Here is a 19335-nt window from a genome sequence, read left to right as displayed (position 1 = left end):
ATACTGCTTGTATGAGCTATCTAGTAGGTCTGGTGGACATAACCGTAGAACCAATGCAGATAAGGCTTCCTATCAAAAAGAACCCCCAATCTAACAAGACCTCGCTTTTTGTTTAATCTCATTGCCTCTTCAACCCGTCCTCGTGTCTTGGGACGACTATGTGAAGTTCTCGGGGTGGAGAATGCCAGCCATGTTGCCGTTCTGGACTCTCTTAAGGGTCAAGGCGGCAATCAGGGCGGCGCCAACACCACTGCCGTCCTCTGCTGCGAGAATCTCAACAGGATCCTCCTCCTTGGGGTTGGTCTTAGCAGGCCAGTCGAGAATCTCGCGCAGAGCCTGGGCGCCACGGGCCTTGAAGTGGGGGTACTTGTTAAAGACCGAACCGTCAGCACCGACGTGGCAGTTGTCGTAGCCCTTCTTCATGCAGATGGCAGCAACACCGCAAGCCGAGAGGCGGGCGGCACGGGTGCCAATGAGCTCAGCAAGGCGGCGGACCAGCTCCAACTCGGGTCTGGTGGCCTTGAGGTTCAGCTTGGAGAGGAAGAGGTCGCTAGTCTCCTGAAGGTTCTCGAAGGGGTCGCTGTATCGGGTTAGCATACTAATCTGGGGCAGCTTCAAGATGAAGAAAACTTACTCCTCAATGGCGGACAGGAACGAGGAATCCAAGGTGTAGGCCTTACGGAGCTTGGCAATGTCCTGGTTCTCGAAGATGTGCACAGACTTGTTGTCGTGGAGGTCAACAAGGACCAGGCGGAAGATCTCGCCCAAGTAGAGACCGGCAATCATCTTCTCAAAGGCCTGCTGGCCGGGACGAGGAGAGTCCTTGTCGATGATGATGTCGTAGGGGGTACGAGGCAAGACCTTGTGCTCGTTGTCGAAAGCACCCCACTCGCAGTTGATGGCCATGGGGGTGTTGGGAGGCAAGTTCATGTGAGCAAGCTTGGGGATGGAGCCGCAGTCCTCCATGTAAGCAGCGTTGCAGCCAGTGCCAAAGATACAGCCAATCTTCATCTTAGTGTCGGTGTAGGCAGAGGCAATCAGGGTGCCAGTGGTATCGTTGATCAGAGCAGACAGCTTGATAGGGACGTTCTAAGCGGGAGTTAGTTACTGGTGCTTCATCTGTGCTCAAGTAATCTTATTATACCTTGGCCGCCAGAGCAGCCTCAAGGAAAGGGACAACGTTGTGACCCTCAACTCCGGCAATATCGAAACCCTTGGTCCAGCGCTGGAGGATGCCCTCATCGATGTAGTTCTGGGTGGCAGGGTAGGAGAAGGTGAAACCCAGAGGAATCTTCTGAGATTGAGGGTGATCGGGGTGGTGAGTCTGGATGAACTGAGCTAGGCAGTCGGCAATGTACTCCCACAGCTCCTCTGACTGGCCGGTCTTGAGCTCCTCGGGCATGCGGTACTTTGACTGAATGATGTCGAACTCAGACTTCTGATCCGTCAAGGTGATCTCACAGACACGGAGGTTGGTTCCGCCCATGTCGAGGGCAAGGTAAGTGCCGGTCTCGTAGCCATCAGGGAAGGACATAACCCAGGTCGGGTTCATGGGCTGTAGACATAGTTAGAAAGGTGCTCCAAATGCCACTAAATATTCAGGTCTCAGCATACGATACTACCGCCCTCGACACTCAGACCTATGCTTCAAGTCAGTTCCATGAAAAACTTCGATTTTCCACAGGTGTCAACTTACCCTTGTCCAGTTCTGTGATGAAGTGCGCGCTGATCTGCTTGAGCTTCTCAGTTGGAACGGTGAATTGCTCCTCGAGCTTCTTGACCTCAGCCAGAAGATCCTTAGGCACATCGGCCATGGAACCTAGATTTTCACACATAGTTAGCGGACATGAATCGTGTTGAATCTGTAGATGTGTGTTCTTGCTTTGACGTGATGGCACAAAGATATCGGTGTGGTGGTAGGATCTCTCCCTTGTAGCGGGAGCAATCGCTCTGTCCACCATCGTGACGGTTGTGTGAAGCTGGCTGTAAGATTTTGGTGTCTTGCCACACTTGAGCGTGACAACGTTTGGTGGACGGGTATCACAAAATGATTGTGTTCAGGAAAACAAGATCCAGAATCGAAGCTCTCGAGACAAAGGACAAAAAACAACAAGCAATTGATGTAGCGGTCAACACAAGGGTCTGGAGGGGAGACAAGCAGCGCTTGCCAGCTTCTTTATAACTAGACAGTTGCAGTCATCGGAGAAAGAAAGCTGGGGGATCAAGGTGGGGGAATGTCTGGCAAAGTGAGACAAGGTCTTCCACCTCAACGCTGGATGGCTTGAGCTTTTCCCAAGAGAGTTGCTTTTGCTTGACAAGCAAGGTACCCCTCTGGCTTGGGGAAGCTCCGGCCACCGGGAAGTGCTGCATGGCGGTCCAGCCTTGTGGCGCGTCATCTCCGAATGGCAATTGGCCGTTCCAGCCGTCGGTGGGAGGCAGGATTGGATGGTGGTGATTGTGATGGTGCGAGCGGGACGAAAGTTTTGAGGGTGAGGCGTTGAGGATGACTTGGAGGGTGGGACGACACCAGCGGAATGGCGTACAGTGCGCAGTAGCTTGAAGACCATATCATCTCGAGAGCTGTCTCAGTCTCAACGTGAGGCGGCACACCATGTCATTTTTGCATATAAGGCCATCGTGTCGCCCTTGGGTATTTCCAGGAGTCCAAAGGTAGGGAGAAGGAGTAAAATGAAGGGGGAATCGCAGCTGCAAAACTTACCCTTCCTACTGGGCGGAACCTTGGGACCGAGACCAACCATTTTGACCGAAGCTCTGACGGATGGCGGGGTAAAAGTTGATGAGGGGTAGCGATTGAGCTATAGGTGATGATGGGTGCAGCAAAATAAAAGCTGTCGGAAGCTGCGTAGGGATGTAGGCCAAAAGCACACGATAAGTCTGCTTGGTGTTGTGTTCGTTGCTAGGTGGGTGGTGGTAGGCGGTCAATTCGCCAGAGGTGAAGTGCGTCGGGTGAGGGAAGTGACGTTGAGGGAAAAGGTGAATGGGCGTGGATCATCTGACCGAGAGGGAAGGAGGTGAGGTAGGAGGTCAAACTCGGGCGGACTGGACCTTGTCAGGACTGGAGATCACTCACTCAGCACCACTGCACGCTGCTGCACTACGGTTACCTTACTTTGTGGCCCCCTTCCTTTCGACGAGTCGAGTCCCCCGAAGCCGCTGAGGCACATCTCCGATGGGTCATCCAATGTCTGTCTACCTATCTCCTTACTGGTATATCCGTACGAGCCTTAGGTACCAGGGCAGCTCAAACTCCAAAAACTGCACACTAGTTTTCTTGGTACCTTTTTCTCTGTTGTCCCACTGGTCGCGGACCAGAGCCGCCAGCCCGCGTCTCGCTCGTCCAAAGGTTACCACGAGATTTGCAGCGGTCTTGCCATAGCTGGGATGGTCAAGGTAGATGGCAGCTAGCGGTGGACCCCTAGGGTTGACCTGAACTGACCATAGCTGTCTACCAACCTATCTCCGATGGCATATCTCACGTGAAGGAGATGCTGGAAGAGTGTGTTCCCACATACCACATCTTACGAGCACCTGAATTCAAGCCAGGAGAGTCAGCATCCCGGGAGAAACGGACTGGAAGCACCGGAAGCGCCGTTCTCAATCGTTCCCAAAGCCCGGAGGTTGCGGTGCGTGACGTCTTGTTGAGGGACAAACGGCAGCTAAGGAAAAGAGAATCGGTAGCTGTCCACCCCACCAGATGCCAGGAGCCAGTCATCATTGGCGATTTTACAGATATGGAGCCCCGTGTGATGAAGTATCCAAGTACCTAAGCGAGGAGATAAAACGTGGACGAAGCGCGTGGCTGAAGCTGTCCCGCAGTGGCACCTGCCATGGGTAAAGTGTGGCTTGACCTCCACCGAGGCCGCGCCAGTGCCGCGTGCCCGTCTCGGACTAACCCAGCCCCGACCCGGCCACTCTCCAGTGAAGTGGAGCTATTCGTGGCCCGTGCGCGCCGTCAAGCAACGTATCCGTAAGCTTTTTGGCTGGGGGTAGCTGTCTCAGGAGCCAGATCATCAATTCGGGCAATGGAGTGAAAGCCCCCAATTGCGTCTCAACAACCGCTTTTCTCCATTCTTGATTCTCAATTGCCGGGAGAGCTCTGTCGATGAGCAATTCCCTCCACCAACCCACATCATGAGAGCCTTCGCCATTGCCGCCGGGCTTCTGAGCCTGCTCTCCCCGATTGTCGCAAGCTCCGACTCGACGACTGCAGCTGACAAGGTGTCAAAGGTCAACCTGCCCGCCAACTTCAAGCCGCCCCAGGTTTTCAAGAACGCCAATCTTGTCCACATTGTCTCCCTCGAGAAGAACTACGTCAAGGAGTCAATCAATGTTCTGATTGAGAACATTGATAAGCAGCCCCAAGATGCATACTACCTGCCCTTCACCCCCGAGCAGATGTCGCGCATTGGAGGCTTCGAGGCCAAGGATAGGAAGAACCCCGAAGCTGGCCCATTCACCGTTGATGCGGTCGAGTATGACCCCCTGAGGTACGTTTTGGCTCTTGGGCACATCGCACACCCAATAGTGCACATGGGTGAACTAACAGGTGCAACAGCGAGACTCAGTACTACAAGATCCAGCTCCCTACGCCCTTGAAGGCCGGCGGCCAGCAGACGCTGAGCATCTCCTACTACCTTCTCCAGGCCTACAAGCCCCTGCCGGCCTCGATCGCCCAGGAGGAGCAACAATTCCTCACCTACGACTTCTCCGTGTACGCGCCCTCGGCCTACGTCACTTCGAAGCAGAAGACCGAGCTCAAGTCCCACTCGTCCAACATCCCCGACTACACCAAGCTGCCTGGCAGCGGCGACATCAAGGAGTTCCCCCAGAAGCAAGGTGCTAAGCTCACCTACGGTCCCTTTGATGAGAAGCCCGCCGGTGCCGTCTCCCCCGCCCAGGTGCGCTTCGAGTTCACCAAGCCCGTCACCCACGTCGCCCAGCTCGATCGCGATGTCGAGGTCAGCCACTGGGGAGGAAATGTGGCTTTTGAGGAGAGATACGAGCTCTACCACCGCGGCGCCAACCTGTCGAAGCTCTTCAACCGCGTCAAGTGGGCGCAGGCGGCGTACTACAACCCCAACACCTACGCTCTCAAGGAGATGAAGTTCCCCCTCAAGGTGGGAAGTGCGGACCCGTACTTTGTCGATGCTATTGGCAACGTCTCTACCTCAAGATTCCGCAGCAACAAGCGCGAGGCGCTCCTGGAGATCAAGCCTCGCTACCCCATCTTTGGCGGCTGGAAGTACCCCTTCACCATCGGCTGGAACTCGGACGCCAAGAACTTTGTCCGCACCGTCGAGGCTGGCAAGTACGTTGTCAACGTCCCCTTCCTCGAGGGTCCTAAGCAGCCCGAGGGAATCGAGTACGCAAAGGTCAACCTGCAGATTCTCCTGCCAGAGGGAGCAACGTAAGTGAAATTTGAGAGAAGTCTGTTTTACTATTCGGGTTCTAACAAAGACGTCACAGGAACGTGAAGTTCTACACTAGCATCCCCGAGTCCTCCATTGTCGACTCTGTCATCAGTGTCCACAAGACGTACCTCGACACCGTTGGACGCACCTCGGTCACCATCAAGGCCAACAACCTTGTTGACGAGTTCCGGGATCGGGAGGTGATTGTCTCCTACGAGTACTCGGTGTCTTCCGCCCTGCGGAAGCCCCTTGTCATCTTCGTCAGCTTTATTTCCCTGTTCGCCGCCGCATGGCTCGTTGGAGGACTGAACCCCAAGATTTCGACCAATGCGTAGATGCAAACGATACCTCTCTTAGACAGCAAGGGGCGGAAGGATGGGAATTGAGTGGGCTTTTCATAGCATTGTACATGTAACATCAGATGGGCATTTCCAAAAAGCAGAACGCGGAACGAAACGGCTTTAGAGAATCACGATTTGGACTGACGAATTGGTCCACCTATGACAATTAAACTCCTCCACGTGAACCCGCCTTCTTCTGACTTTTGTCATCATACCTCCTAGCCTAGCGGGGAGGATCACAGATGCTAAAGTTAGCACCTCCTATCAATTAGTGCATCCGTAGGCACTTGAGCAGAAGCCTTCGAGAAGAGCATCCCTGCTGTCAAAACCAAAAGACGAGACCGGTCCCCGGGAAAGGGGATGCAGGCTGACGTCGAGGGGCTGACCCGAGATGCGGGCAGGGCAGTGCGGTGAGTGTGGTGGTGTGTGGGTGGAGTGGACCGGACACCTAGCAGTAAGATCTGATCTCGACGCGATTGAACTGCCGTCCAGTCTTTTTCTTATACGCGATAGGAACTAAGAGGTGACGGTGGCCTGTAGGGAACTTGTAGTGGCCAGGGAAAAATAATTCCATGGCCCCCCGAGATCGTCGGTCGCCGGGTAAGCTTGTTTGACAGGATTCTGGTGGTGTTTTTATTCCCCGTGGCGGATTTCCTCCCCTACACTGGACAATTCCTTGCTTTCTTTGCAGGAACGGTTGGCGTTTTTGACTGTAACGGTAACGGTCAATGATACCTGTACCGTTTCTTTTGAAGAGTGTTCCCGGATTCAAGAGCCGGGTGTTGGGCAGAGGAATTTATTTGACAGGCAGATAATTGCAAAAGGTTTACTTCGTTTTGAGGCCTTACACTATGTGATTCTGTGACTTGTCAGGCCGCAACTCTAAAAAAGACGATGAGATGTTCTAGACCCCTTCACCCTGCCTCCTCACGAAAGAACCAACTTTTCTTCCCTAACTAAAACCGTCCGCCCTGCCTTTTTTGCTGAGCTGTAGAGAGGTGGTTTTTAGGGGACCCATTTGCCATCTCACGCGGATCAAACAGCGAGGTGGGGAGACCCTGGCTTTCTGGGCGTGGTAATCGGTTAACGCAGCTCCCACAGGCGGTCTAGACACGCCCCGAATTTTTTCTTACGTCCGTCATATCTGGTTGTTCTTGAACAAGGATGGCCAGATCCAAGGTCCCCCAACTCTAACTGTCTGTTCGTAATTGTTCCCCGGCGCGGGTTGGAGCATGGGTTCGGAAACCAGGGCAGCTGTGCCCACTCCCCCATTGCTCATGACCACGCCTGGAAAGCCTGGAAGAGAAAGTAACCGTATGGCGTATTCAACGAACACTGTCGACCAGCAACAAGCAGAATCGAGAAGCCAGAAAATGCAGCAGACGAAAAAGCCAAGCCGCTTTTCTTACACTATGAATCCTTTCCCCTCCACCGTCATCCAACCAACCAGCACTCGCGCTCGCCAGGGTTTCGGTGAGGGCCGCCGCGGTCCCCGTCTGAAAAGGGCACTTGATCGTAGGTAATGGTGGGATGGGTTGGATGGATGGGATAGAAGGGATGGATGACTGACCGCATAATCCTTGGAAAGCTCGAGTCTTCCCTTCCCCCCTCCACCCCTGACTACTGCTACTTTACCTTGCTTTAGTAAACACACTTGCTTGGAGGAGAGGTCCAAGCCTGACTGACTTGTGGGTTGAAGGGGGTTGAAGAAGAAAATGGGAAATCATAAAAAGGCAGCCTGTCCGCCCACCACCATCGCCGTTCCATTTCCAGTCCGGCGCATGCATAGCCTTAGCACTTGAAGCAAATAGAATCTTCTTTGGGATCTTCTACCTCGTATTACCCAGCTTGTCACCCGATTAGCTGACGACGACCTAATATCAACACCGCCAACCTTATCCAACAAGCGACCACCTACTTCCTCTAATACCTCACTGCAAAGCACCGACTGGGCCCAGAATCCTGCGACCTACGCACAAACCACCGAGCTTACAACTCACCTATCCATCATACAAAATGTGCTTCGGAGCAGGAGGCAAGAAGTACTACTACCAAGAGGAGATCGTACCGACCCGGTACCATCACCACCACCACGGCCATCACCACCACGGTCACCACCACCACCACGGACACTCCCCGCGCGCGAGCTACACGAGCGTGAGGAGGTCGTACGTCGCCAGCAGCCCGCGGGTCAGCTACGTCGAACCCGTCGTCTACGAGAGGACGAGCCGCACCTACCGATGAGTCAAGTCAGTCAGTCAAGTCGGCATCAGCATCACGCTCCAGAAAAGCTGCTTGAACAATCCTGAGCATGTGGGAGCGGCACGAAGCGGGGGGAGTTTAGACGAGGGAACGGCCCATGGACGTTTCAGAGAGTGGGGGAAAGAAGAACGGGCAATTACATGAGACGGATGAAAGAAAAAGAAGGTTTATTCTTATGAGCCATGGTGGAAGAATATTGCGAACAGCGGTAGCGAATATGGGAGGCACTGGTCTGGTTTCTTTTGGTTAGAGAGAAAGCTGTCTAAACGCGACTTCGGACAGGCGCTCGATCGTGTGATCACGAGAGTGTGGTATCCCTCGGCTTCTGGGGATCTGGAGTTTCTGTATGATTAATGTGTCTTTTCTGGAATGGGCGGTAATGATTGCTACGAAAGTTTACAAGTTTATATGATACCGGCTCGATCAACAAGCATTCTTCACGCAATGAAGTTTCTTCTTCTCGCATCTAGGGATGAATTTCCACCAAGTGCTTTATTACGAATGAAGAAGTGCGCATGACAAACCCATGCGGCTTCCATCGTCTGTGAGCCTCACACATTGCACAGCCGTGCGCAACAGAACACGGGATGAGCACCTGGAAGTTGCCCGAGTTTGATGGCATTTGATTCATCAGCCTTATGGGCTTAATTGGCATTGTGCGGGTAAAAGTGTATGAGCACCTGTTGACAGACGTCCCTCTATGAAATGTCTGTCACACGATGATGCGATTCGGCGGAAGCCAGTTGAAGGGGGGGGGGGGCTGCCCACCATGAGGTGGAGGGGAGGGGGACGATTTTCCCGAGTTGTCGCTTAGGGTCCCCGGACGGGTAATGACATCATTGGCGCGACCCCTCCAACCCCCCTTCGTCATCCTTCGCATCATCATCACCACACCTCCAAAAGTTGAGAGAGAGCTTGTTCTATTGTACGAGACTGTAGTAAACAGGTGAGCTAGCCACACAAACCGCCCACCAAACTACAATCCTCGACGTGCTTCATTGCTACTATCTCTTAAGGATTGCCCTCTCACCACAAGATACTTGAGCTTACCATGAAGGCCCACGCCCAGAGTGGTGGGAAGCTGTCGTGGCCTGCCTCGCTCTCCCCGGCCCGAAGAAGACTAGAGCTTCGAGCTACGAGAGCTACCCGGGTTGTTGCCAACGTACTTTCACTTTCTTGAGTTTAGTTTCTCTCCTGTGATGTGGAATGCTGGCCTGCCAGCAAGCCCAAACTATGACATGAGTGTCTCACTCGGCCCTTTCCTTCATCCCGACTGTGCCGTCGCAAAGGCTTTCCTTCCCCCCCATCCTTTCCTCCCCAAAGACCCCTTATTAAAGTCAACGCAGGACCCTTGTCGCATCGCATCGCGGCTGTCGCATCTTACACTGCAACTTTCCTCTTGACGAACACCCTTTTCCTGCGCCGTGCCCCAATTGTTTGAACCAGACAGGCGCACCTGAGTCTTGGCTTCCAAGATCCTGTAGATACCCAGACCCAGCTTCTTACTCGTACACATAACACTCCACTGGGACCAGGTTTATTCCTTCCCACCTTATCCTGGTAGCTCATTCCTCTGAGCTTCGCGATATCGTCAGAAGGTATAGCTTGGGTAACAGAGGTACTTTGCTCTGAAATCCAGACAACCGCCATCATGTAAGTGAGATCCGCTTCACACAACATCGCCCATCACCACATCAGCCAAAATGCGACGCTGGTTCTCCCCCCAAAATAGCGACGAGTGCCATGGCATCGCCATCAGCACGAAGCCCTCGAGCATTTCCGCTTCAGTGGTCCCCATCACGCCTCCTTCTACGTCTATACACAGCCATACCCACCAAGCTCGAAGCCCTCGACTAACACGCTCACAGGAACCGATCACTCTCCATCAGATCCAACCACCGCCGCAACGGCTCCCAGAACAACGGCGCCTCCAAGCGCGCCGGTTTCTCCTTCAACTCCCTCCGCGGCAATGTCCAGCCCGAGCTCTCGCGCAAGCTCTACAAGATCATCAAGAGCGAGAACAACCTCATCAACGCCCACGAGACCGCCGGCCGCGAGCGTACCTCCATCGCCACCCAGCTGTCCGAGTGGGGCGAGCAGACCAACGACGCCGCCGTCTCGGACGTCTCGGACAAGGTTGGCGTCATCCTGAGCGAGCTTGGCGAGCAGGAGGAGCAGTATGCTCACTCCCTGGACGATGCCCGCGGTGTTTTGAAGCACATTCGCAACACGGAGAAGAGTGTGCAGCCGAGTCGCGATGGCAAGGATAAGATTGCCGACGAGATTGCCAAGCTCAAGATGAAGGAGCCCCAGAGCGCGAGGCTCGTAGTCCTCGAGCAGGAGCTTGTCCGCGCCGAGGCAGAGAATTTGGTCGCCGAAGCCCAACTGACGAATATCGTACGAAACCATCCCCTCTAGCCTCACACCGATCATTCGCTAACAAGAAGGACAGACTCGCCAGAAGCTCAAGGAAGCGTACGAAGCCGAGTTCGCAGCTACTATTGAGAGGGCCGAGAAGCAAATCATCCTTGCCAAGCACGGCCGACGGCTTCTTCACCTCCTCGATGATACCCCTGTCGTACCAGGCGACGAGCGTCCTACATATCACCACGCTCAACAGGCGCGACAGATTCTCAATGACGCCGAGGATGACCTGCGTGACTGGCGCCCAGAGCAGGACGACTTCAACGCTGCACCGTCCGAGTCCGTGTCTAACACCCGAGGCACCCAGGACGCGGTACACGACGAGGACGCTAAGATCGTGGCTGGCTCGGTCCCTGGTCACCAGGCAGTTTCGGAGAAGGACACCGATAGCATTGTGAGCAATGGAACCAGGCAGACCGAGTCTGTTGCTGCTCACTAGAGCGGTACGGGGATTCGTCGTGCGATGCTTTCCAGTTTGTATGAAGGATATCAGGACGGACAGGCTGGAGTTGGAGACGTTAATGCTTGCATGTAATACCATTCTTACGGCCGCGCTTTCATGGAATAAAGATAATTGAACGAATCACTTTCGATGTTGAGAAGGTGTTTTGTAGAGTGACCATATTCTAGTTTTTTTCTAATTTTGGTTCCTCGTCCTAACTCGTTGTTCATGTCTCGTCACCGCAATTTTGGGAGAGATCGCGCCTAGTGTTTGTCTAGCAACTCCCCAGTGTTGAGGGAACCACGGAAAAGAGAATTATTCTCGGCTTGGCTGGTCAAATGCATGAATGCCGTTCGTGAGAAATCAGTTGAGGTACGTTGGTATGTGAGGATGCAGGCAACAGCAGGCAGCCGACCCCGCTCTGTGCGACGCCCAACATGGTTCCATTGGAGAGGGACGAGGTTTATAAGTGGTGTCGTCTGTACGCCACCACTCGCACGAGGGGTCTTTTTTGGCAACCATCACCTCCAATTGTCATCCTTTTCATAAGAAGTTTTCTTTCGTTTCTACGAGGTATCACCAAGGAGGAAGAAGAAGAAGAAGAAGGAGAAGAAAAAAATCATGGACTCAACCACGACGATTGACGTCTCGACGTACGACAACCAGCTCCAATGCCCGCTCTTTGGGACTTTACCGGGCGAGATCCGCAACGAGATCTTTGCGCTGGCGCTGGTGCAGGTCTCGGAGGAGGAGGGGGATACGGCGTACCCGAAGGACTCGTACTGGTATCGGCCTGGGTTCACGGGGCCTAGGAAGAGTAGTAGTAGTTTGCTGAGGGCGTGTAAGCTGGCGTATGTGGAGGGGCAGAAGGTGTTTTTGAGGGAGTTGGAGTGGGCTTTTTGGTTTGGTATGTTTTGTTTCCTCTTCGTTATTTCTTTCTTTTTTATTGTTCCTCCTGTGCCCCTGTTTGGCCTCTGCACGAAGGTCTTTGCGGGGAATTTGATGTGGTTTGAGTTGTATGGTCAAGGAAACTAATCTCGTGTATGAAAATCTGCAGACCGCGGCCCGGAAGGAAGAACGAGAAACCACGCCTGCGAGAATTTCTTCTCCGCCCTGACGGAGCAACAGGCGCGCGACCTGACCAAGGTGCGCTTCTTTACGCAGATGTACTGGCTCGAAGACGGGCGGAACCTGGCGACGCTGTTTGCGCAGCCGAAATTCTGGCCCGAGGTGTTGACGATTACGGTGCGGTATTCGGACTGGTGGCACTGGGAGAGCGACGAGCCTTTGAGGATGAAGGAGGATTGGTTGCGGGGGTTCCGGGGGCCGAAGGGGTTGAGGGAGTTGAGGGTCGAGTATGAGACGCTTGTGGGGAAGAGGGAGGAGATGATGGGGATTGTGGGGAGGAATAAGGGGTGGAAGTTGGTCGTTGGAGGTGGTGGTGCTGGGAGGGATGATGGGAGGGGAGGGGGGGAAGGGGAGAGAGAGGATGGAGAGGAAGAGGAAGAAGGGTATTTGAGTGCCGAGGGGACGGAGTTGGTGGAGTGGACTTGGACGGGGGCGAGTAAACTCGGCGGGCAGACGTGGGCTCATCACGGGGAGGGGGATACGGTTGAGTATGTTGTTGTTATGGATACGTGGAGGTTTGTCGAGGGGAGGATGAGCGAGGAGGATCGGGCGAGGAGGGTGGAGAGCCGACCGTTGTATTCTGGGTATGCTCATCCGCATTATTTCGGGTGGAGTGAGGATGAGGATGAAGAGGATGATGAAGAGGATGATGATGAGGATGAGGATGAGGATGAGGATGAACAGGATGATGATGGTGACGAGGAAGAGGGAGAGGATGACGAATAAGGGTATACCATGATCTGGCGGGTACGAATGGCTCCGGGTTGGTTGGAGGCTCTCAGGTGGATTTGTCTGCCGGACATGTCTTTCAAGATATGTGGTTGAGCATGCAACGATGATTATATGGCTAACAAGTATCTACGGGAACACAATTTGGTACCTTTTCTGGGGAGACTCCGAAGACAATTTCATGGGTCACACAACAACCAACCCACAATTATCAACCAGTTTCACCGCGCAAAGAGGGATCAGACTTCCCAGAGGTAGTCTATTGAACATATTTAAAGCGTACCAAGGAAAAGGGCGAGCCGATAAAAGGTCCCCCTATCTACTCATTTTGAGCTTTTACCCGCTAGGAAGTCTTGCGAACTTGAGCCTTTGGTAATGTCATTCTCATGATTGGTTTTGTTGAGCAGAAATCTCACACTTTGCCCCAGAAGACACTTGCTTATCTCAAACACAAGCCCATAAATCATGTTTCTCTAGACTACAATTGCCTTGATGTGGTTCGAACCACTCTTGGGAAACGCCCCGAAAAAGTCGGCATCAAAGGCGACATCGCGCTCATACAGCGTATCATGCAACGCTAGCTCGAAGCCAGCCGACGGAGCGAAGATACGTCCCAAAGTCAGATAGATGCCCATATTGGCCACGTCCATCCCCACGCAGCTGCGGGTCCCGCGGCCGTAGTTGTTGACGTACTTCCGAAGGCGCTTCCTCTCACTCGGGTCAAGCCAACGTCCGGGCTCGAATCTGTGCGGATCCGGAAAGATGTTGGCGTCAAGGTAGATATCGTACGTGGAAACGGAAACGGTGACGCCCCGGGGTATCACCACGTCCCCATACTGAATTTCATTGTCCGGGTCAGTTCTGGGCAAGCGGCCAGCGATGGGGTGGTTTAGACGGAACGACTCCTGGACGACTGCGTGTAGGTAGTTTAGCTCCTTGAGCTCTTGGTACGTGGGGAGTCTGCCGAGTCTCTTTTCGCATTCTGCTAGCTCTTTGCGGAGCCGTGCGAGCTCGTTGGGGTGGCTTAGGAGCATAAAGGTCGCAAAGGCGATGGCTTGGCCTTCTGTGTCGATGCCCGCGTTGATGCAGAGCCAGACCTCGTTTACCACGCGCGTCAACTCTTTTTCGTGGGCTGGGAGGTTTGAGGCGAGAATATGCTGGACGGTGGATTTGAAGCTATCATTACCGCTGCCGACGCTACTAACAGTCTTTTCGCGTACAGTTGTGTTATTGGTCGTTGCAGCGCGATACTGATCTGTGACGGCCTGATCGATCATCTAAGCAGAGAAGCCACACACTTCAGTTAGTCACGTGGAGGCTTTTTATTCATGCTGACGCCGATGATGATGATGAAGTAAACCACCTACGTTCCGGAATCGTAGAACACGAATCATTCCAGGACTGACAGGCTCTGCACGCTTGGCCCAGCGCGCAGGTGCTCGCATTACGGCAAAGAACCAGTGTCCGATGTGACGGCTGATCATGTTCATGCGACCCAAAGTCCTCGCAATCTTGAACATGTCATTTTCAAAGTCCTCGACGTCGACGAACCCAAAGTCGTAGCCAAGGTTCGTGGTGCACGTCAGATCGATGGCGAGGCATCGAAAAGCATGGCCCACTAGAGATCATGGACAGGTCAGCGGGTCAGCAAAGTCACCAGGTACACACGCAAGATCTCTGACGATGAGGAAGTAGAGGTATAGGGAAATTGGGAGGGAGGGGGGTCGATTTACAGGTCAATACGGCGCCGGTGCCCTTGGCAGCGCGGAATCTCGCGAGTAATCTTTGCACCAGCGCCTCGTATAAGTGTTCGCGAGACATGACCAGAGGGGTGGCGAACACGGGTAGGATAGCCTCGCGGCGCATCCGATGTAGCTCATGAGGGCTGAGTAGAGGCACGGAAAAACAAGGGGTCAGCATATACTCGTGAATGAGGACGGCAGACGTCCATAAGGCAGTCTCACTTACCCGGCTTGTAGGACACTGTTCGGCGGACCATTGGACCGGTAATACCACCACGGCCTGGACGTCTTTCTCGAGATTTTGAAGGCTTCGGCGAACTCTGGATCCCGAATGTGCACTTCCCATGGGTTTATACGCACTATGGGGCCTGTATAGAGAGATAAGTTAACATATTGGAGTTGAACAAGTAACTCCGAATCACTTCGTCACTTACCTGATACATCATGCATGCGGTTGATCTCAGCCCAGTATCGGCCACCCCCATCTTTGAAAAAGTCGTAATAGAACTCGTACCCGAATGTGAGAGCGGCCAATTTCGGCCCAGGGAAACGAGCCAGAGGGCTGAAGAATAACCTGTAGATAACAATAGACACAACGTATGCCGCGACCAACAGTAGACAAGCTATGAAGTATACCATCTTTGTATGCTATTATAAAGTCGCGATGAGAAGGGTCCAGGATCAGTGCTGGAACAGATATGGCAGAAGATGCAGACGTATACACTCTGTCACTATTAGGAATCGCACCCTTGTTTTTGAGGCTTGGTCTGGGAGCTTGAGGTGCTTCCCCAAGGAAGCCATAATGAGAGTCGGGCTTCCAATTTCCCGTCCGTTGCCATCTTTGATGCGACAATAGCCCGGCGTAACATTCTTCACCGCTCAGATAGAACCGTTCCAGCTCTTACTTTGAGATGCCAGAGGTCAGACTTTCTCTTCGCCGGTTCAGACCCGTTGAACGTGAGCTGTCGCCGATGCAAAGCCAAAGCTTAGCAATCGCGTGCTCTCGAGTGGTCGTTCCCGTATACGTATTGAGCGAACCAGTCAGTGGAGTATCATCCTCGCAGTATTAAACCTCGTCTCTGAAGTATTCGAAGTATGCATGTAAGATGTTTGTGGAAAGTACAACTACCAGTTTCTACAACATGACTCAGGGGATACCTTGTTCAGCGGTTACGAATACTGGTGACTCTCATCTGTGTTGTATATACGAAGTACTCCATACCTCGCCGAAGTCTTTCTCGTTATTTCTGCTCGAGATCCGATGAAGAGAAGTGACCTAATCTGAATCCTAACCCTTGAAAACTTTGTCGATTGTGATCAACATCAGCTGAAGTCAAAATCCCACCCCACACAGGGTGAAATGGTTGGTTGGCGAGTTTGACAGCATCGCCATGAATGTTGCCGGGGACGAACCGGAATGTAACATGGCCACACAAGCGGATCATGCCGAACGGGATGCAACTTGGCGATTACTAACGGCTGAGGAGGGACGGTCCGACGGGAAGTATTGCTGTTCTTCATGATTCATTTTACTTACCTTTGACGTTGACGGGTCCGAAACTCTAAAGAGGACACCTAAGCAGTTCATCCAATGGCGATCTCTCGAATATAGATTCAGGCATCTGCCGGTGGTATTTGCGGACTTAACTCTTTGTTCCGGGCCTCGATTCTGGTCACCCATAGGACGTTCTTGTTGATCACTGGTCCTCCTGCGATGAAGGGGCTCAGCCGTCTAAGTTTCAGGAGACTTTGAGAATGCTTCACCCCGTATCGAAGGTTGTTCTAGGCTTATTCTGTATCCCCTTGCAAATAGAAGCTCCAATAGAGACAAGTTCCTGCGACCCTCATCAGGGTCCTGAAGAGAGGGGATTTCCATATTTCCCGGTGGAGACTTCGGCGCCGGACTGACCGCTCTGGCGGGTTGAACGGTGCCGGCAAGGAGGACCCGCCCGTAGTGGGAAACCTCCGTGTAAACTTTGCTTTGTGGGACACGTGGAGTCAACCTGCATGAGACATCTTGTTTGTTGTCACTTACGGACAGCCTACTCTCAGTTTCTAGAGTGATGGCAAGTGTGCTTTGCATCTTGGTGGTTCTGGCTCCGAAATTCTGAATGTAGATGATATCCTCTATAACAGTTATGTTGGTTCTAGCTTTCGAGGATGTCTGCATTTTGCTTGTCTCATTGCACCTCAACCACATCTAATTTCTCCACGTCGTTACGGTTGCCACACCTTTTGACATTTTGAAGAATTCTTTCTCTCTATAGAGCTGCACATCTAAATTGCAAACTCATACTCTGATCATAAATCTCTAATCATGGACCAGCCTCTCACTGAACTCGCCGTCAAGCACGGCACGGACAAACATAGAGAAGGCAAGGTGGCCATCACTCGCCAGGGCACCACCATGGAAGTCGGCGGACATCTATACGCACCGCACTACGACTTCCACTTTAGGCCCTTCCGGCACCGCGAGATCAACGTCCTGGAGATTGGCGTGGGCGGGTTCGAGGACCCTAAAGCCGGTGGCGAATCGCTGCGCATGTGGAAGGAGTACTTCCCCAAAGCGCAGATTGTGAGCCTCGACTACTACGACAAGACGGGGCTGCAAGAGGACCGCATACGCATCTATCGCGGCAGCCAAGACGACCCGGCTCTTCTGAAGAGAATGCATGATGAGTGCGGCGGGTTCGACATCATTGTCGACGACGGGAGCCATCGCTGCGACCACGTCATTGCCTCGTTCAAGATCCTGTTCCCGCTGTTGCGGAGCGGTGGCATCTATGCTGTGGAGGACCTGGAGACGTCGTACTGGAAGGTCACTGGTGGTTCGAGCACTGACCTGAATGCGACGACATCGTCCATGGGGTTCTTCAAGAGTTTACTCGACGGGCTGAATCACAAGGAGTTTGAGATTTCTGGGTACCAGGCGACGTACTTTGATAAGCATATTGTGTCAATGACCTTTTACCACAACCTGGTTATTGTATACAAGGGCGAGAACGACGAAGAAAGCAATGTGATGGTGGGCAATCAAATGCCAGAGGCGTTGGCAGCTCTGTACCCAAAGTTTGACTGGTTGAACGCGACTTAAACGGGCTTCTGTTAGAACGGAAGATCCCATCCTCCGTATTAAACCAATCTTTATTTTTTGGCTCATAATGAAAACGCGACTTTAACCTCGTAACCAAAGAATGAAGTTGAATGACGCACTACTTCTCTGAAGTTGGCAAAATGTACACTTACATTTCCTTCCGTGCTCTTATTCCTTAATCAGACAATAGAACGAAGAGGGTTACATGAAATTCATCTGCAGCATTTCGAACCTCTCATCCAGTACTGTTCCTACAATAGAGTCTACTCGACTTTACTCTCTGGTGGAGTAGAGATCTACTCTCAGTCTTGCGATGACTGAAGAAGTAATCATGTCGGTGAACCCATGGCGCCAGGCATGGCAACCACTTTCGGACCATAAATATCCCCGCTCACCTCACATCTGGTGATTTGAAGCCGCTGAATTCTACAGCATCAACCAGACCTCTAGAATACTTCTCATTGCACCATGACTGCCCCGGAATCTCTGCCCACCACCCACAAGGCACTCAAAGTATCTGGGCCTGGACATGTCTACGTGTCCGAAGATGCCTCAGTACCTTCACCAGGCCGGTCGGAGCTGCTCGTACGCGTGGCATGCGTCTCGATCAACCAGGTAGACTGCAAGTCTGCCGACCTATCTCCCACACCCGGCGCAACCAGCGGCACTGATTTCTCTGGTGTTGTAATAGCTCTAGGCAGCGACGTCGACGCAGAGGCTTGGCATGTGGGCGACCGCATCATGGCCGGCATCTTTGGAAACAACCCTCTCCGGCGGGATAACGGTGCGTTTGCCGAGCATGCCGTTGTTCCTGCGCGTCTGGCCTGGAGAATTCCAGCCAGCATGGACCTTGCCACCGCTGCTTCCCTGCCTGCCGCCTTGGCCACCGTCGGACTGTCCCTTTTCCAGTACATGAAGATGGCGATGCCAGACAATACAGAAGGCGCTCTGCAGCTCGGCTCGAACAAGGATTCAGCAGCAGCATCAACTACCGCAAGCTCGGCATCCTATGTGCTGGTCTATGGAGGCGGCACGGCCACAGGGGCCATGGCGATCCAGGTCCTCAAGCTGACGGGTCTCACCCCCATCACAACGTGCTCGGCATCCTCAGCAGCAAGATCCATGGAACTCGGCGCCGCGGCGACCTTTGATTATCGCTCGCCCAGCTGCGGCGCCGACGTCCTGAACTACACGCAGGGCGCTCTCACGCTTGCTCTCGACTGCATCTCGGACTCGAACTCCATGTCGACGTGCTACAAGGCCCTAGGTCCCGCCGGTGGTCGATACGTGGCTCTGGACCCCTTTCCCCTCCGCGGCCACACGCGCCGCAGCGTCGAGCCGGATTGGGTGTGCTGCTACACGCAGTTCGGTCACGATGTGGCCTGGGCCCCGCCTTTCGACCTGGATGCCCGTGTCGACGACCGGGTCTGCGCTGAGGCGTGGTATGTTCTTGCGCAGCGGCTGCTGGACGAGGGTCTGGTCGTACCGCAGCCGTTGGAGGTGCGCCGCGGGGGGTTGGCGGGCGTTGGCGAGGGTATGCAGGAGGTGCGGAGAGGGTTGATCAAGGGCAAAAAGCTTGTGTATTCTGTTGCCGAGATTGCGGTCTAAGTCTTGATTAGTTGAGCTGAGTGAGTAATTCTACACGTATCCGTAAAGCTCCCCAGATTGAGGCTGTAGGTGTAAGTGGAGGTCAAATCGTGATTGCCGGATGTGGGGCCGAGAGCAGCCTCGCCGAAATGCC

The 19335-nt window shown here is 53.4% G+C and overlaps 8 protein-coding genes across 8 annotated transcripts; 6 read left to right on the top strand and 2 right to left on the bottom strand.

Moving 5' to 3' along the window:
- Window positions 1-156: 156 nt before the first annotated feature.
- CPAR01_02970 (hexokinase) lies at window positions 157-1961 on the bottom strand (the record flags this gene model as incomplete). The annotated part of the gene is made up of 5 exons (XM_060487257.1): window positions 157-580; window positions 635-1089; window positions 1145-1555; window positions 1615-1640; window positions 1697-1961. 5 exons carry the CDS (start codon window positions 1959-1961, stop codon window positions 157-159), a joined length of 1581 nt encoding a protein of 526 aa, XP_060354585.1.
- A 2050-nt stretch (window positions 1962-4011) lies between these two features.
- On the top strand, window positions 4012-5767 carry CPAR01_02969 (ribophorin I; the record flags this gene model as incomplete). The annotated part of the gene is made up of 3 exons (XM_060487256.1): window positions 4012-4508; window positions 4568-5428; window positions 5488-5767. Coding segments are annotated over 3 exons (1638 nt in total), but the record flags the coding sequence as incomplete, so codon positions are not given.
- A 2022-nt stretch (window positions 5768-7789) lies between these two features.
- On the top strand, window positions 7790-8017 carry CPAR01_02968 (uncharacterized protein; the record flags this gene model as incomplete). The annotated part of the gene is made up of 1 exon (XM_060487255.1): window positions 7790-8017. The coding sequence occupies one exon, from the start codon at window positions 7790-7792 to the stop codon at window positions 8015-8017; it is 228 nt and encodes a 75-aa protein (XP_060354583.1).
- Window positions 8018-9738: 1721 nt separating this feature from the next.
- On the top strand, window positions 9739-10898 carry CPAR01_02967 (sphingolipid long chain base-responsive protein LSP1; the record flags this gene model as incomplete). The annotated part of the gene is made up of 3 exons (XM_060487254.1): window positions 9739-9848; window positions 9904-10432; window positions 10488-10898. 3 exons carry the CDS (start codon window positions 9739-9741, stop codon window positions 10896-10898), a joined length of 1050 nt encoding a protein of 349 aa, XP_060354582.1.
- Window positions 10899-11522: 624 nt separating this feature from the next.
- Window positions 11523-12755, top strand: CPAR01_02966 (uncharacterized protein; the record flags this gene model as incomplete). The annotated part of the gene is made up of 2 exons (XM_060487253.1): window positions 11523-11808; window positions 11959-12755. The coding sequence occupies 2 exons, from the start codon at window positions 11523-11525 to the stop codon at window positions 12753-12755; spliced, it is 1083 nt and encodes a 360-aa protein (XP_060354581.1).
- Window positions 12756-13231: 476 nt separating this feature from the next.
- CPAR01_02965 (cytochrome P450) lies at window positions 13232-15139 on the bottom strand (the record flags this gene model as incomplete). Its single annotated transcript, XM_060487252.1, has 5 exons — window positions 13232-14035; window positions 14126-14376; window positions 14492-14643; window positions 14727-14868; window positions 14935-15139. 5 exons carry the CDS (start codon window positions 15137-15139, stop codon window positions 13232-13234), a joined length of 1554 nt encoding a protein of 517 aa, XP_060354580.1.
- Window positions 15140-16817: 1678 nt separating this feature from the next.
- CPAR01_02964 (hard-surface induced protein 5) lies at window positions 16818-17594 on the top strand (the record flags this gene model as incomplete). The annotated part of the gene is made up of 1 exon (XM_060487251.1): window positions 16818-17594. One exon carries the CDS (start codon window positions 16818-16820, stop codon window positions 17592-17594), a length of 777 nt encoding a protein of 258 aa, XP_060354579.1.
- Window positions 17595-18062: 468 nt separating this feature from the next.
- On the top strand, window positions 18063-19202 carry CPAR01_02963 (alcohol dehydrogenase GroES-like domain-containing protein; the record flags this gene model as incomplete). The annotated part of the gene is made up of 1 exon (XM_060487250.1): window positions 18063-19202. The coding sequence occupies one exon, from the start codon at window positions 18063-18065 to the stop codon at window positions 19200-19202; it is 1140 nt and encodes a 379-aa protein (XP_060354578.1).
- Window positions 19203-19335: the final 133 nt, after the last annotated feature.

The sequence above is a fragment of the Colletotrichum paranaense genome (genome assembly GCF_030867605.1).
Source record: "Colletotrichum paranaense strain IMI 384185 chromosome Unknown Scaffold_2.1, whole genome shotgun sequence".
NCBI lineage: Eukaryota > Fungi > Ascomycota > Sordariomycetes > Glomerellales > Glomerellaceae > Colletotrichum > Colletotrichum paranaense.
The sequence above is the reverse complement of the archived record's forward strand: the minus strand, read 5'-3'. Positions and strand labels throughout refer to the sequence as shown.